The 15,801-nt window shown below is 46.2% G+C and overlaps 1 protein-coding gene across 1 annotated transcript in view; it reads right to left on the bottom strand.

The window, feature by feature from the left end:
• Positions 1-15,801, bottom strand: part of LOC127622740 (semaphorin-3ab-like) — a 44,399-nt gene that overhangs the window by 20,959 nt on the left and 7,639 nt on the right. Inside the window, exons 2-3 of the mRNA XM_052096808.1 lie at positions 3,732-3,892; positions 604-666 (exon numbers count right to left, since the gene is read on the bottom strand). Coding sequence (XP_051952768.1) covers positions 604-666; positions 3,732-3,892 — 224 coding nt within the window. The remainder of the gene's footprint in view (positions 1-603; positions 667-3,731; positions 3,893-15,801) is intronic.

Here is a 15,801-nt window from a genome sequence, read left to right as displayed (position 1 = left end):
CCAATTTGTCCTGATCGCTAACACACAACCGTGCCGCCAACATGAATGGATGTTTTTGTCTTCCATGAGCACTGATCTCACTCTCAACAGGACGAGCGGTTTTCTGCCTTCATCGGCCCTCCTAAGGGCCCTAAATTGACATAGTCTCTCTTCACTTCAAACAAGCTCGAGTCAACCTCTCTTTGAGAAGAACAAGCTTCAGTCAATCTGTCTTTCACCAACACCCCTCTCCACATAAAAGGATCTTTCAGAGAGCAGCCCGCCATTCATGGAGAACATGTTTACATCAAAATCTCACACAATGAGTTTTATTGCAATTCAAATAAGCGCCATTGAGAAGCAACCAAGCTTATAGTTTCTTTATGATGCTAACGGGGCAGAGGGCCGCCTGCTACGGCTCTATGTTTCTAAGGCAGCGCCTCGGGCCGCATCAACGATGGAATTTATGAGAGCAAATGGCAGTAAAGCCTGGAACTGTTTACACACTGCAGCCACAAGTCAGTGATTTCACTTTTACTCCTGCTTCCATTGACATCTGCTGAGCTGGACTTTGCTTGTGAAACCAAAAGAAGGTTGACAGACATGACAAAGTAAAGAACTTACCTGGACGTCTTTTCCAGCCCATCGGCATTCATCTCGTCGAGAAGGGGAAGGCGGCCAGGACACCTGCCAGTTCAGAGAGAGAGAGACAAACATGGGTGCAGTTTATTGGACGTACACATAGCTGTATGCACGGCATGTTTTTTAATGCATCTTCCTTTTGCCTAATAATGCAGGACACTAGAGAGTTCACTAAGAATGACATTCGGCTGCTGATCGGTACATGTGCATTGGAAACGTTTTTGTAATGTTGCATTAACGTTGTGGAGGATGCAGCAGGCTACCTTAATCTGGTGTACTGAGACTGTACAGCATCACTCATCATATCACAATTGGCTTTTTAAATCCCGAAAATGCACTCGACGGGATACATGCCCAGTTCGACTGCTCTTCCCATCATTTAATGTTCATTTGACGTATTACGGTCAATGGCAAATTGGTTATCCAAGGTTATAAAAATCAGAAATCTAGTTTAAAGCACACGTGTCAAGTTTGGTGACGTGTCCGTACCGAAAAGTATTGAACAACACTGAAAATCTGCTCTACATAACAATGTAAAGAATGAATGTGATGCAATGACTTAAAATGTCAAGAGGTGTGACGTATTAAAATACTTTCCTTGCAACTTAATTGAACTTAATCATTAATTGCAAAAAAAAAATTCAAACACATTTTTTAAGGTAGAACTATTTTTATTAATATCCAGAATTTTTGAGTCAATATCAATATATTTTTTTTTCCTCAGGGTTACTACATTTCCATTTGACATGAACAACATGTGCCTTTAAAAAAAAAAATATATATATATATATATATTTTATTTTTTTTAAACCATCAGATATTTTTTAACAACTGCATGCTGGTTACATTACACCACCTGAATATTATAAAAAAATAATAATTATATTAAAAAAATTATAATAATTATATATAAAATATATATATATATATATATATATATATATATATATATATATATATAAAAAAATATATATATATATATATATATATATACACACACTAAAGAAATACAAAATAATTTATTTTACTACTACTTATAAAAAATAATTAAATATTCCAAACGAATTATGCCAACATTTTTATTTATTTATATATTTTTATATAATAAATCTATTTTATATATATATATATATATATATATATATATATATATATACACATATATATATACACTACTTAAGAAATCAATAAGAAATGTATTATACTAATAATAAAAAAAATATATAAAATGTTATTCTAAACTAATAAAGTAAACTTTAGCCAAAAAATAAATAAATAAATAAACACATTTATTTATTACAAATTTCAGCTTTTAACAATCATTTTAAGTTTAATATTTATTATTATAATTTATTATTTGTACAGTCTCCGGATATTTAGACCACTTCCACATTTTTGACTTTAGGTCCCAGCAAAAAATACTCCAAGATTGAGAACATGTTCGTCATAGTAAAGATGTATTTTAAATAATTGTGTTGGACGAATTGCATTTCTTTTCTTTTTTTTATGTATTTTTGGAATAACATCACAGATCTGTACAAAAATATAAGCAGATTTTTCAGCATTTCATTTTGTATTTTTTACTACTGCCATGATCAATAGAAAATGTACACAAATGTATCTCTTCAACAACAATCTATATACTAATATATATATATATAATGATCACAAGCCACTCCAACGACAGCCTCCATACTTTAACCTAAATCGAGTTGTTATTAGCTATGAACATTTGCTAAAGTATTAGAACAACTTTCCAGATGAGTTGTGGGAATCATGCGAGCCGTGGAAAGAGTGCTGGTATTACAGCATGTTAGTGGGAAAAATGGGTTTCCATGTGCGAGTTACACTCTGTTGAGTGTGCTGTAACTCAAGCTTCTCCTGTATAACGGCTGTGAACGCTTGTGAGTGTGTCGGTGTTTGCATGTGTGTTTCTAATGAAGAGAGGCACTGAATATTCCCCCTTTAAAAACAGACCGGGACAGAAACAAAGGATGAAGAATTGTTATTGTTGTAGTGGATGATGTTATCCCCCTTATTAGACCCCTAATATAATACTAGCAGTATACAGAAACAGATACAGCAGTAAAGTAAATAAATGTCTCTGTCACACAATAGAAAACTGATGTACAATTACAAGCTGTTTTTCACTGGAATTGCACCACACCTTGATCATCTAAATCTATATGTAAGAACATAACAAAAGTTCACTGTTGTGACGTTGGAAGAGGCGTGTCGAGGCGTGTCGACATGACAGATGTCAGCATTTCTGTGCTTTATTTCAATCATTTACAAATAGAGAGAGAAAGAGACTTTAGAGGATACAGTATATCTACAGCAGTGTGAGAAGATGCTCATTTGAAGGTCCAGAAGGGATCTGCAGACTCATTTTAGCTTATCGCGGCCCATTCAGTAGGTTTCGCGACGACCCACCGGCACGCTCTGTTCTCCCGATGGCCAGTCCGCCCCTGATCGGCCCCAAAGTGCGTCGGCCCACCGGGAAAATGCCCGGTATGTCAGATTGCCTGATCGCCCCCAAAAGTGTGTCAGCCCACCGGGAAAATGCCCGGTATGCCAGGTTACCAGTCCAGCCCTGCTCTGAGTCACTAAACCCAAGGAGCATTGTGGTCAGGTGTGTTTCAAACTACAGCAAAACCTACCAAAACCCTGCAAGACCAGCTAGCTTCTAAAACAGAATATATGGAAGTCAATGGGGCCGATTTTTGGAGGGTTTAAAGGCAGAAACGTGAAGCTTATAATTGAATAAAAGCACTTACATTAATTATGCGGTTAAAAATTGTGTGTGATTTGAGCTGTAAAGTTCAAACTGTGTTTTTTACATTCATTTTGTGGTTTTAGTGTTTGACAACATGACATCGTCATGGCAACGAAGTAGTAAAATTGGCTATAACTTTACATGGATGCAGTTAGTTGGTGATTTTATTGTAAGTGTCTCACTGTAATCCAGATTTTAAAGGAACATATTCTTTAAAATGGTTCTTTTAAGAACCTTTCACTGAAAATGGTTCTTCTATGGCATCGCTATTTTCAAGAGTGTCGTGGGACACTGGCCGTAAGTGATGATTGCTGTTTTAATCCCATCTTCTTACCAGTTGTTGGTCCATGTTGATGTCAATCAAGTTGAAGGACAGGACGTGGTCTTTTGCCCCCACGAACAGCCGCCCCCTCTCTTCGTCCAATAAAAAGGTGTGATAGGCGGTGCTGTTGGCCAATCCGTTGAACGTGAGCAAATTATTGGATTCCAACATTTCTGTGGGGATAAAATAAAAACATGTTTTGAATATACAAGTGAATTATGGAACAATGATCTCCTACAAACGTCATAAAAACTGACAGGAAAATTGTGTTTATATATTCCAAATTTTTTGACCCGGAGATTTTTTCCAACCTCATCTTTACATTTTGGGAGTTTTGATAGCGAATAGATCAACAGGGTTGCCAGATTTGTATTTGAAATCTTTGTAGCTTATGTTAGATGTGTGTGGTTTTGGTTGAAGTAAAGCTGAGGAGTGCTGATGCTGTTCATAGAAACACACACTTGAACAAAGAGGAACATGGTGAGAGATATTTACTAGCCTTTGAAACACTTTGTGTCATTTCTGCTCCATTGAGCACAGAGCACATGATGCCAAACCTCCATTACCCGTAATGCGATTGGGGGAGGCAGAGCTGGGTAACCTCAGGGCTCCCGGATCTACCCTGCCAAACCTGACCTCCTCTGAACTCCAGAGACATTACCACAACATCAAACATGAGCAATCCACAGAAATCAGAGTCAGTTAATGGAAACAGTGGTGATACGGCTAAAGTGAACCGTATAGGTTTATTTAGTCTGAAAATCACAAAAGGGGCCGTTTTAAATAAACCTCACAAATTTCCCGTGGTACCATTCAGCAGCACAGCAACACCGATTTTGAATCAGCAGTGTGAATCATACAGCATGACCAGTGTAGTCTGATTCACAAACAGATGACTCTTATTGGATTTAAAGTTGCAAAGAACCATTTAAGCACCTTGAGTGTGGGCTCAATGAATGCATGAATTATTAAACAAACCTCTTTGTGTCACCCCATGCAACTTCAGTCTCTAATTTTAAACTTTAAAGTGAATTATGCATCGTGTAAACTTCCACAAGCACACAAACACACCCCCATTCTGTGTTTCTCTGTCAGAACAGAATGTGACAGAAGAGAGTTTCAGGCCTGAGGGGAAAAGAAGAGGAACGGGAGATACTGTAAGACAAAACCTGTGGAGTGGCAGCGAGGAGATGAAGAGGAGAAGACGAGGAAGGTTAAGACTAAATGTTGGGATGAGTTAAATAGAGTCTCACTCTTGTTTGAAGAGTTCAGTTTGGAGTGGCCATTTGGCACGAACAGTGAAAACACTCAGAATGCCTTTCAGACACTCAGACGTACTTTAAACAGCAGGAATTCATCTCACCATCATTCAGTGCACGCACGCACACACATACACATTCCTTAAAACAAAAGGTCTCTTCAAATGTCGCCCTTTCAGAAATATTTGATCCTTTTATTAGCTGTGATTAGACGTTTCTGAGAAATAAAAAGACGTCTAATGAATTAATTCCACTTTAAATAACAATACTAATAAAATTATTTGTATGCAACCTTTCGTGCATAAAATGCAGCTTTGTTCTGCAGTGTTTGATCTTCACTCTAGTCCCAAATCCAAACATTGCAAGAAAAAACCTCATGGTCGATTTTATATTTATTTGTATTAATAACGTCTAGGTTACATATGTAACCCCCGTTCCCCGATGGAGGGAACGAGACGTTGTGTCAGAGAAGCGACACTAGGGGTCTCTCTTGAGCGCCGATATTCACCTCTGAACTATGAAAAAAGGCCAATGAGAGTTGGCAACCAGTATTTGCATGTCCCGCCCCCGGACACACGGGTATTTAAGCGGCGCAAATACGGGAGTTCATTCAGGATTTTTCTGAGGAGCCGGAAATGCTCCGGCCACAACAGGGGCTCGGCTCAGCGACGTGGCAGGGGAGACACAACGTCTCGTTCCCTCCATCGGGGAACGGAGGTTACATACGTAACCTAGACGTTCCCCTTCTGTCGCTCTCTCCACGTTGTGTCAGCGACCAACTGTATCAGGCTGCACGTACCCTTCCCCAATGCCCCATTTAAGCCATCAGGATTCCTTATCGTTACCCTGGAGGGAGGAATAAGGTGACGGCCGCCAACATGGGAACGGGCCAGCCTGGCTGGGCCTCTTTTCTCTCTATGTTTCTCGCATAGAGCAACTACGGCCGGGGCCCTTACACGCATTGAGGGAAGGGGGTCTTAGCCCTTATTAGGGCGGAGAAGACCCTACGGAGGAAACACCTACCCGGGAGGGGAGGCAAATTTTGAGTGGCAAATACATCACATGGCCTATACTTAGGTCTTATTCGGAACAGTAGTGCGGTGGTAGATCCAGCCTCGCAGAGGGGGGAAGCATACAGCACGGCACCCGAGGCAGCTGTAACTGCCTAAGGGAAACACGGAGTCAACTCTCGTGAGGGGACAGAACCGTGGTTTTACACACAGGGGGAGTCCGAACAGGAGGCCTTACCTGTGGGGCACCTATACCAGTACAGGGTAGCTAGTGGTACCCGCAGTGGTTTGGGTCGGTGAGTTCCTCTGCAGAACTGCGACCCACGAGGGCTGGGAAGAATCAACCAGTGTCTCAAACCTGGGATCTCCTGGGAAAGAAGGCGCACTGTTTCCCCTGGTTAGGGGGAAGGGCGCTGGGTGCAAGCGATTCACCCGGTCAGATCGTGGACGTGCCACCGAGTTCTACGGGCTCGGTACCTGAGAGAACACGGACAATACTGACTCAACTCGGAGATTGTAGAATCTCGCAAAAGTGTTAGGTGTTGCCCAGCCCCCTGCTCTACAAATGTCTGCTAGGGCAGTGCCCCTAGCCAGTGCCCACGAGGACGCAACACTCCTGGTGGAGTGGGCTTGGACCCGCAAAGGGGGGGGCACGGCCTGGGTGTGATAAGCCAGGGAAATGGCGTCGACAACCCAGTGGGCGAGTCTCTACTTGGAGACAGCATTCCCTTTCTGCTGTCCCCCAAAGCAGACGAAGAGCTGCTCAGAGCATCTGGTGCTCTGTGTGCGGTCCAGGTAAATGCGTAAGGCATGTACTGGACACAGCAGTGAAAGGGCTGGGTCTGCCTCCTCCCGGGGCAGTGCTTGCAGGTTCACCACCTGATCCCTGAAGCCCGGTCGCGGTCTTAGGATCACGAAAGTGTCTGCCGGACCGAACTCCAGGCAAGCGTCGCTAACAGAGAACGCATGCAGGTCCCCGACCCTCTTGATGGAAGCAAGCGCGATCAGCAGGGCGGTCTTGAGAGAGAGGGCCCTGAGTCCAACTGAGTCAAGCTGCTCAAGGGGGTCTCCGGAGTCCCATAAGGACGACCGAGAGATCCCAGGAGGGAAACAGGTTAGGCCGGAGGGAGTCATCCTCCGGGCACCTTTTAGGAACCTGACAATTAAGTCGTGCTTACCAAGACACTTGCCGCCTACCGTAGTCGTGGTGGGCCGCGATAGCGGCAACATACACCATGAGGGTGGAGGGGGACAGCCTCCTCTCCAGCCTCTACTGAAGAAACACGAGCACTGACCTAACTGCGCACTTCTGCGGGTCTTCGGGAAGAACACCAGTCCGCGAACAGACGCCACTTCAGGGCGTAAAGATGCCTGGTCGAAGGGGCACTGGCTTGGTTAATAGTGTCTATGACGGCCGAAGGTAGGCCGGCTAGATCCTCCACGTCCCGTCCAGGGACCAGACGTGGAGATTCCAGAGGTCTGGATGCGGATGCCAGAACGTGCCCCGTCCCTGAGAAAGAAGGTCCTTCCTCAGGGGAATTCGCCAGGGAGGGGCTGTCATGAGGAGCATGAGATCCAAAAACCACGTCCGGTTGGGCCAGTAGGGGGCCACCAGAGTGACTTGCTCCTTGTCCTCCCTGACCTTGCATAGCACCTGTGCAAGAAGGCTCACTGGGGGAAAAGCATACTTGCGCAGCCCCGCGGGCCAGCTGTGCGCCAGAGCATCTGTCCCAAGGGGAGCCTCTGTGAGGGCATACCAGAGCGGACAGTGGGAGGTTTCCTGGGAGGCAAACAGGTCTACCTGGGCCTTGCCGAACCTGTCCCAAATCAGCTGGACAAATTGGGGGTGGAGCCTCCACTCTCCGCCGGGCAAGTTTTGCCTTGATAGCGTGTCCGCTATCACATTGAGGTTGCAGGGGATGTGAGTGGTGCACAGTGACTCCAGTCGCTGCTGACTCCAAAGGAGGAGACGACAGGCGAGCTGTGACATGTGGAGGGAGCGTACTCCGCCTTGGCGGTTTATGTAGGCCACCACCGTGGTGCTGTCTGTCCTGACTAGGACATGCTTGCCACGAATCAACGGAAGAAATTTCTTCAGGGCAAGAGAAACGGCCAGCAGCTCTAGGCAGTTGATGTGCCAGTGCAGCGGGCCTCGGTTCCACCGGCCTGCGGCTGCGCGCCCGTTGCACACGGCGCCCCAACCCAATTTGGAGGCGTCGGTTGTAACCAGAACGTGACGGGACACCTGCTGCAAGGGTACTCCTGCCCATAGAAAGCAGAGGTCTGTCCAGGGTTTGAAGGTTTGGCGGCAGGCAGAGGTAACTTCCACGCCGTGCATGCCGTGGCGCCATGCTCATCTCGGGACTCGAGTCTGGAGCCAATGCTGAAGTGGTCTCATATGCATCAACCCCAGTGGCGCGGCTGCCGCGGAGGATGCCATATGCCCCAGGAGCCATTGGAAACGTTTCAAAGGGACCACGGTGCCTGGTTTGAAAGAAGCGAGGCATTCCAGCACTGACTGAGCACGCTCGTTGGAGAGACGTGCTGTCATTGAGACTGAGTCTAACTCCAAACCGAGAAAGAGATGCTCTGGACCGGGTGAGCTTGCTCTTTCCCAGTTGACCTGAAACCCTAAACGGTCGAGGTGCTCGAGCACCTGGTCTCTGTGTGCGCATAGTAATTCCTGCGAGGAGGCCAGAATGAGCCAATCGTCGAGGTAATTGAGTATGCGTATGCCCGCTCCTCGTAGCGGGGCAAGAGCCGCCTCTGCAACCTTTGTGAAGACGCGAGGGGACAGAGACAGGCCGAAGGGGAGGACTTTGTACTGATACGTCTGGCCGTCGAACGCGAACCGCAGAAAGGGTCGATGTCGAGGGTGAATTGAGACGTGGAAGTACGCGTCCTTCAGGTCCATCGCTGCGAACCAATCTAGATGCCGGCCGCCAGATAGAATTTGTTTCTGGGTGAGCATTTTGAACGGGAGTTTGGACAAGGTCCGATTGAAAACTCGCAAGTCCAAGATCGGTTGTACGCCGCCGCCTTTCTTGGGTACAACGAAGTAAGGGCTGTAGAAATCCTTCTTCATTTCGGTTGGAGGGACAGGCTCTATCGCGTCCTTGATTAAAAGGGAGGCGATTTCTTCGTGCAGGGACTGAGCATGTCTGTCGTGCACTGCGGAGTATTTTGGACATACCCGGCGGGGCTTCGCAGCGGTGCGGAACAGGTAACGTGGCGTCGGGAGGCACTGCAGCGTCCCGAGGCTCTGGTGCTGAGAATAAACTCAAAAGCACTTACCTTGCTCCGTGCACCCGGCAGGGGGCAGGTTCGTGACTTAGAAGGAGGTCTGCTGGCGTCCTCTGGACTCGTCTGAACCGGCCGGCCGGGGAACAGTCGTGGGGCTGAGGGCGGGGACACAGCGTCCAGGAAGCCGGGACTGTTGAGGCCTGAAAGCAGAGTGCCGTGAGAACGGCATTTGCGGGCCAGGTGACCCAGAGACAACAAGGAAATAGCTCTATAGTGTGTAAAGAATTTAACAAAAAATAAATTCTCCTTCCGGCCCTCCACCGGGAACGGAGTGGTCTTACCAGCTCCGAGCTACTGTCTCGGTCTCTGGGTCGGTCATCTCAGGGGCCTGGGAGCCTTCTGGGTCCACAAGGGGGGCCGTGAGACGATGGGCGTCCATCTTCTGCGGGGAGTTCGACGCTGGGGCTGAGAGCTGGGCCCACTCACTTAGTTGAGGCGGAGCACCATTTTCTTTCTTCCTTGAAAGCTGCAGGAGGGCGCCCTCGGCGAGCAGTCAGGGCATGGCCCCTGGCGGCAGGTTTGCGTCAGGGCAGGATGTGTGAAAATAGCCTTCGTCTGTTTCTTCACCACTGAGGACTGCCTTTTTGGGCGAAGTCTTCACGCGGCGTCGCCGAATGGACGGAACTGGGAGACGGGGCGTTTGAGAAAGCGTGCTTTGTCTGCCTCCTGTACTGCCTGTCCATCGTTGCGTTTCTGGACCACGGAGTGTCCATCGCCTGTTTGAGTGCAGTTCCTGCAGCATGTCAAAAACAGGACTACCCAAGTGCAGATTTTGGAGTGCCCTGGCCTGGTGGACTTGCAGGAGGGGGCCATGGCATGCAGGGGAGAGCAGTCTGGGACCGTTCTACCACCGAGGGTAGCGAGAGCGGAGGAGCGAGGAAGCTGGGCTTGCTCAGCTCGTCATGCACGTCCGGAAAGGGGCCCGGGGGGGCGCGGCTGTGAGCGCCGCACATACCCGCGGAACCAATTAAGCCCGGGGAAGCATAGCGGACCTTCGTGCATCAGGCTCAGACCGGGCGGGGACCCAAAGGTGGCGGCTCAGGCGAGTTATCCGCATCCGGCGCCGCTGTTACGCTCTCCGATGTAGCAGTGATGTCATCATCCAATGCCAGGGAGCTCGAGGGACCGGACGGCAGGCTGTTAAGCCGGCCGCACTAATCCAGAGCTCGCGGGAAGCCGGCAAGCGTGCCGGGGAGGCGGGAGGTTTCGAGGGGATTTACCCGACGAAAGCGCCCTGTTATTCTCCCCAGATCGTTCTCCATCGCCCGCGGCGCCTGCCTCAATTCCATAGGAAGGAGGCGAGGCGCGGGGGGTGGCTGAAGTGGCTCTCTCTCACTACAAGAGAAAGCAGGGATCGCAATGCTGCCGCGGTTATGTTCTCGCACTGAAAACATAACCCATTGGAGAGAATGCTCATCCCGAGCTCGGACGGAAACAAGCAAGCGTGCCGGGGAGGCGGGGGGTTTCGAGGGGGTTCACCCGGCGAAAACGGAGCCCGTCATTGTCCCCAGATCGTTTTCATCGCCCGCGACGCCTGCCTCAATCCCGTAGGAAGGAGGTGAGGCGCGGGGGGCGGCTGAAGCGGTTTTTTCTCACTACAAGAAAAAGCCTACAACCGCAATGCTGTCATGGTTATGTTCTCGCACTGAGAACATAGACCATTCATAAAAACGCTGCCTGCGTGTGATCGCAACCCAGAAATTCAAGGCAAGTTTTTATGGCCGTCAGAGGTGGGGAGAATCAACGCATCCAGAAACTACACAGAGGCGGAAAACCATCTTTAAAAAGACGCGTCCTGAGAAGGACGTTCAACGCCGCTGTGTTTTTTGCTCTTTTAGAGGAAATTACTCTTTTAAATAAAATCACTCTTTTATGAATGATAGAACTCGTGACAGATCTTTCTTATCTGCAACTGTCGATGCGCTCAGGGGCAGGAAGTGCACAGCCGTGCAAACAGGAGAAAGCCGCTGTTGTGCGCCGTAGAATCCAACAGCATGCAGCAGAGGATAGCAGGAACTCGGTGTGTAAAACGCAGCAGTCTGCAAACACGCACCATCGGCTCGAAGAAATTTTCTGAATGAACTCCCGTATTTGCGCCGCTTAAATACCCGTATGTCCGGGGGCGGGACATGCAAATACTGGTTGCCAACTCTCATTGGCCTTTTTTCATAGTTCAGAGGTGAATATCGGCGCTCAAGAGAGACCCCTAGTGTCGCTTCTCTGACACAACGTGGAGAGAGCGACAGAAGGGGAACACAAGCTCTGTTATGATCCAGTCTGTTACTAGGGCACTAAAAAACACAAATCAGATACCTAAGGTAAGCCGTCATATAATTGGCACATCATTCTGCTCATAGTGTGTGTCTTTGTGATCATGTGTAGCAGGTTTGGGTGTGAGAAATGGATTTAATTGGGCTTGGTGATCAAATACCATTTTGGAACATGAAGCTTCCAACCTGCAATAATAAAAGCTGGCCTAAGAATGTGAACTGCATAATAAAAGTGTCCCAAAGTGGAAATAAAAACTGTTTTTGTCCAAAAATCTGTAATCTCCAACACACACAATCTGCAGATCTGATATACACTCTGATTAAATCTGATAAAAATCATACGCAGTATGTGTGCCTTGTTTTACATTTACATTTTACATTTACATTTATGCATTTGGGAGACGCTTTTATCCAAAGTGACTTACAGAGCACTTATTACAGGGACAATCCCCCCGGAGCAACCTGGAGTTAAGTGACTTACTCAAGGACACAATGGTGGTGACTGTGGGGATCGAACCAGCAAACTTCTGATTACCAGATTACCAGTTATGTGTGTTAGACCACCACACTACCTCCACAGGGGGTTTTTAGCAAAAACATCCCAAAAAAAATGCCCAATTTGGAACGGCCAATTCCCAATACACTCCAAGTCCTCGTGGTGGTGTAGTGACTCGCCTCAATCCGGGTGATGGCAGATGAAACTCAGATGCCTCCGTGTCTGAGACGTCAACCCGCAGATCCCATCACGTGACTTGTTGAGTGCGTTACCATGGAGACGTAGCGCATGTGGAGGCTTCACGCTATTCTCCGCGGCATCCACGTGCAACTCACCACACGCCCCACAAAGAGCGAGAACCACATTATAGTGACCACGAGGAGGTTACCCCATGTGACTCTACCCTCACTAGCAACCGGGCCAATTTGGTTGCTTAGGAGACCTGACTGGAGTCAATCAGCACTGCCTGGATTCAAACTCGCGACTCCAGCGGTGGTAGTCAACGTCTTTACTTGCTAAGCTACCCCGACATCCAAACATTTGAAAGAAAACAGCCTATTTGCCAATGGCATAACCAACTTTGTTTCTTGTAAATACAGTGTATCTTGTTTTAAGGAGGTCTTCAAAAATGCTCTTCATCTAGTTTGTCTATAGTGACAGCTGCTGTCTGAAACAATACGACCTGACAGTAATCATCAAACACAACAGTTATTCATCTATTGCACATCACTCGAGCAACATGTTCTCAGAATCAAGGGTTCAATCTGTGTCGAAGAGATGCACTATAACACTAAGCTGTTATAAGTTAAACTATGACAATAGGGAAACCAAATTCAGAACAAAGTTGGGAAACTAACATTGTTATAAACTGATGCAGTCGATGAACATGCAGGAATGAGAAAAAGCACAAGCAGTTCTTTATAAAGGAGCCAAAAATACTAGCACAGAAACAATATTGAATTTGAATAGTAAATCAGAAAAGTGCACAGCTAGAGGAGTAACTGCAGAACAGAAGAGGAACGTGTAGAGGATAGGAGGAAGCAGAGACCGATGGGAATTAAGAATGTAAACGTCAGAGCCTTTGATTTCCAAGCAGTTGTTGATTCAAACCAAGTGTGCCGCACAAGTGAAGCCAAAATGTCTCGATCGCCCCCCGGTGACTGGTCCTAGTATAGGTCATAAACCCCGCCTCCCCATGTTATTCAACGGGACGTGAGACCAACTAAACAATTAAATTACACTTCACATATCTTTTTTCCAAAGATAGTTTCTGTCATTTACTGTCGTTTCTATCACGTTGATGTCATTTCAAGTGTTTGTTTACAAAATAAGTTTGTTTTTAGTTATTTGATGCTATAAAAACGGTGCTGTGACATCATGATTGACAGCTTCTCTGAGTGAAGTAGTCACTGAAGCACCGACTTTTTTTTCGGGATCTTCGGAGGACTGAGGAGATTGGAGCTTTAAATTTAATATCTAAATTTCTATAATTAATTATTTCACACCGTCATAAGTCAAAAGGGGCGTGTGCTTGCGATTGATTCAGCGAGAGTGAGGGCGGGGCCTTGATTTCGCGGCTTTATTTCCTGCTCACTACTGCGCAGGTCTGGTCCCGAAATCGCAACTGCGCAGACTCAAGTCCCAAGATGTCAGCACCATATCGGGACACTGGCGGCTTCAATTCTCACCAATGGAAAAGAGCGAAGGGGCGTCGTCCATCCTTTTTTTACAGTCTATGGTACAAACCCTGAATAGAGCAACCAATGAGCCATCAACGTCGTGCCCTTAACCTCAGGAGTATTGTTCATGTAATATGTGTACTGACAGACACTTTGACAAAAAAAAAAAAAACATTAAATGACAACTACTTCCTCAATCAGACAATAGGATGATACTGAAGGCGTCTTTATTTCTATGGTTCGGCTGAGTCAGGGCATGTTTCTGTGTGAAAGTCCAAGGGGGATCACGAGAGCAGAGCATACGGTCACTCCTGCCTGGCATTGTGGTTCATCTATCACAACCAATCATCACACAGGAGGAAGTGGCTTATCAGCATATCTTACATGCTGCTAATCTGAATCTTACTGGTTTAAACAGCACATAAACAAGCCAAGGAGAGAAGAGGAAGAGGAGATAATGAAAGCAGATGGGAAAGAAAAGAAGGGAGGAGAGGGGAAGGGAAGGGAAGAACAGGACAATAAAAGGAAGAGAAAGGGGAAAAGGGAGGAGAAAGGACGTGGAGAGGAAAGGGAGGAGGAACAGGAAGTAGAGAAGAGTGGAAGTGGAGAAGAAAAGGAGAGGGGAAAGTAAAATGAAAATAAAAGATAGGAAATGGGAGGAGGAAGAGCAGAGGGGAAGTAAAAGTGAAGAAAAAGAGATTAAGGAAAAAATTGGAGAAAGAGGTCGTGGAGACGAAAGAGGAGAGGGAAATGGAAAAGAAAGAGGAGGAGAAGGAGAAAAGGGGAGCACATCGAGGAAGTAGAGAAGATTGGAAGAGGTGAGAAGGAAAAATGGAGAAAAAATAAGAGGAAAGGGATTGAGGAAGTTGATAGGAGAGGAAGAGGATGAAAATGAAAGGAGCAGGGAAGGAAAATAAAAGTAATATGAAGAGATAAGGAAGTAGACAAGAGAAGAAGAGAAGAGGTGAGGAAAGGTAAAGGAAAGGAAAACAGATGAAGAGGAAAAGAAAGTAGGAGGAAGTGGATAGGAGAGGAAGAGGAGAGGGAAATGGAAAGAAAAGAAACAAAAAGGAAGTGGAAGTGGAGAGGGCTCCCTATGGGCGTCTACAAACATAAAATTAAGCTTCAAAAACAAAAATTTTAATCTAACACAATGTACAAAACAATTAAAAAATCCCTTTGGTCACAGAAAGGACATTTACAATCAATTGCCTTATTAATTATACTAGTGAAAGCATTCATAGCAATAACACCATGTGGTATTCTCCATTGTGAATTAATACATTTATCCAACTTGATCCCTTTTGGAGTCTTTAAAGTGTGCATCAATCCTGAAGTAGTCTTCCCAGAGATATCTAACCTTGCACCTCCCATTACGTCTCTTCTAGAAACCAGTGGAGAAATGTTGCTGGTGTCATTTAACACACTGCGAAAATAAGACGGAAGACCCCCCGGTCTCCTACTTCACATTTTGTCCAGAACAGATTTTTTTGTTAGCACCAGTCCTCCAACTTACAAAATACACAAAGTACAATACACTGAGAGGGGAAAGAAGGAAGTGGAGAGGGAAATGGGAAAAAAGGTAAAAGAAAAAGGAGGAAGATAAATTCTAAAAGGAAGAGGAGAAATAGAGGAAGTGGTGGAGGAAAGAAAAAATAAATAGAGGAAAAGTTAGTAGGATAAGGAAGTAGAAAAGAGAAGATGAGGAGAGTGGAAGGAAATGGAGAGGAAAGGGAAAGAAAGGAGGAGGAAGTGGATAGGAGAGGAACAGGAAGAGAAAAATGGAAGAGGAGAGAAACAGGAAGTGGAGAAGGGAAAGAAATGGAAAAGAAAAAAGGAAAAGAAAAAGGGAGGAAGAGGAAGTAGACAAGAGAAGAAGAGGAGTGGGGAAGGAAAGGGAAAGGAAGGAAGAGGAAGTGAATAGGTGAGGAAGAGGAAAGGGAAAGAAAAGGAAATAAAAGAAACAAGAGGAAGAGGAAGTGGAGAGGAGGAACAATCAGAAAAGAAAAAAGGAAGATAAAAAGGGAGGAAGAGGAGGTAGACAAGAGAAGAAGAGGAGTGTGGA

The sequence above is a fragment of the Xyrauchen texanus genome, chromosome 29 (assembly GCF_025860055.1).
Source record: "Xyrauchen texanus isolate HMW12.3.18 chromosome 29, RBS_HiC_50CHRs, whole genome shotgun sequence".
NCBI lineage: Eukaryota > Metazoa > Chordata > Actinopteri > Cypriniformes > Catostomidae > Xyrauchen > Xyrauchen texanus.
This window is presented reverse-complemented; position numbering and strand designations above follow the sequence as displayed.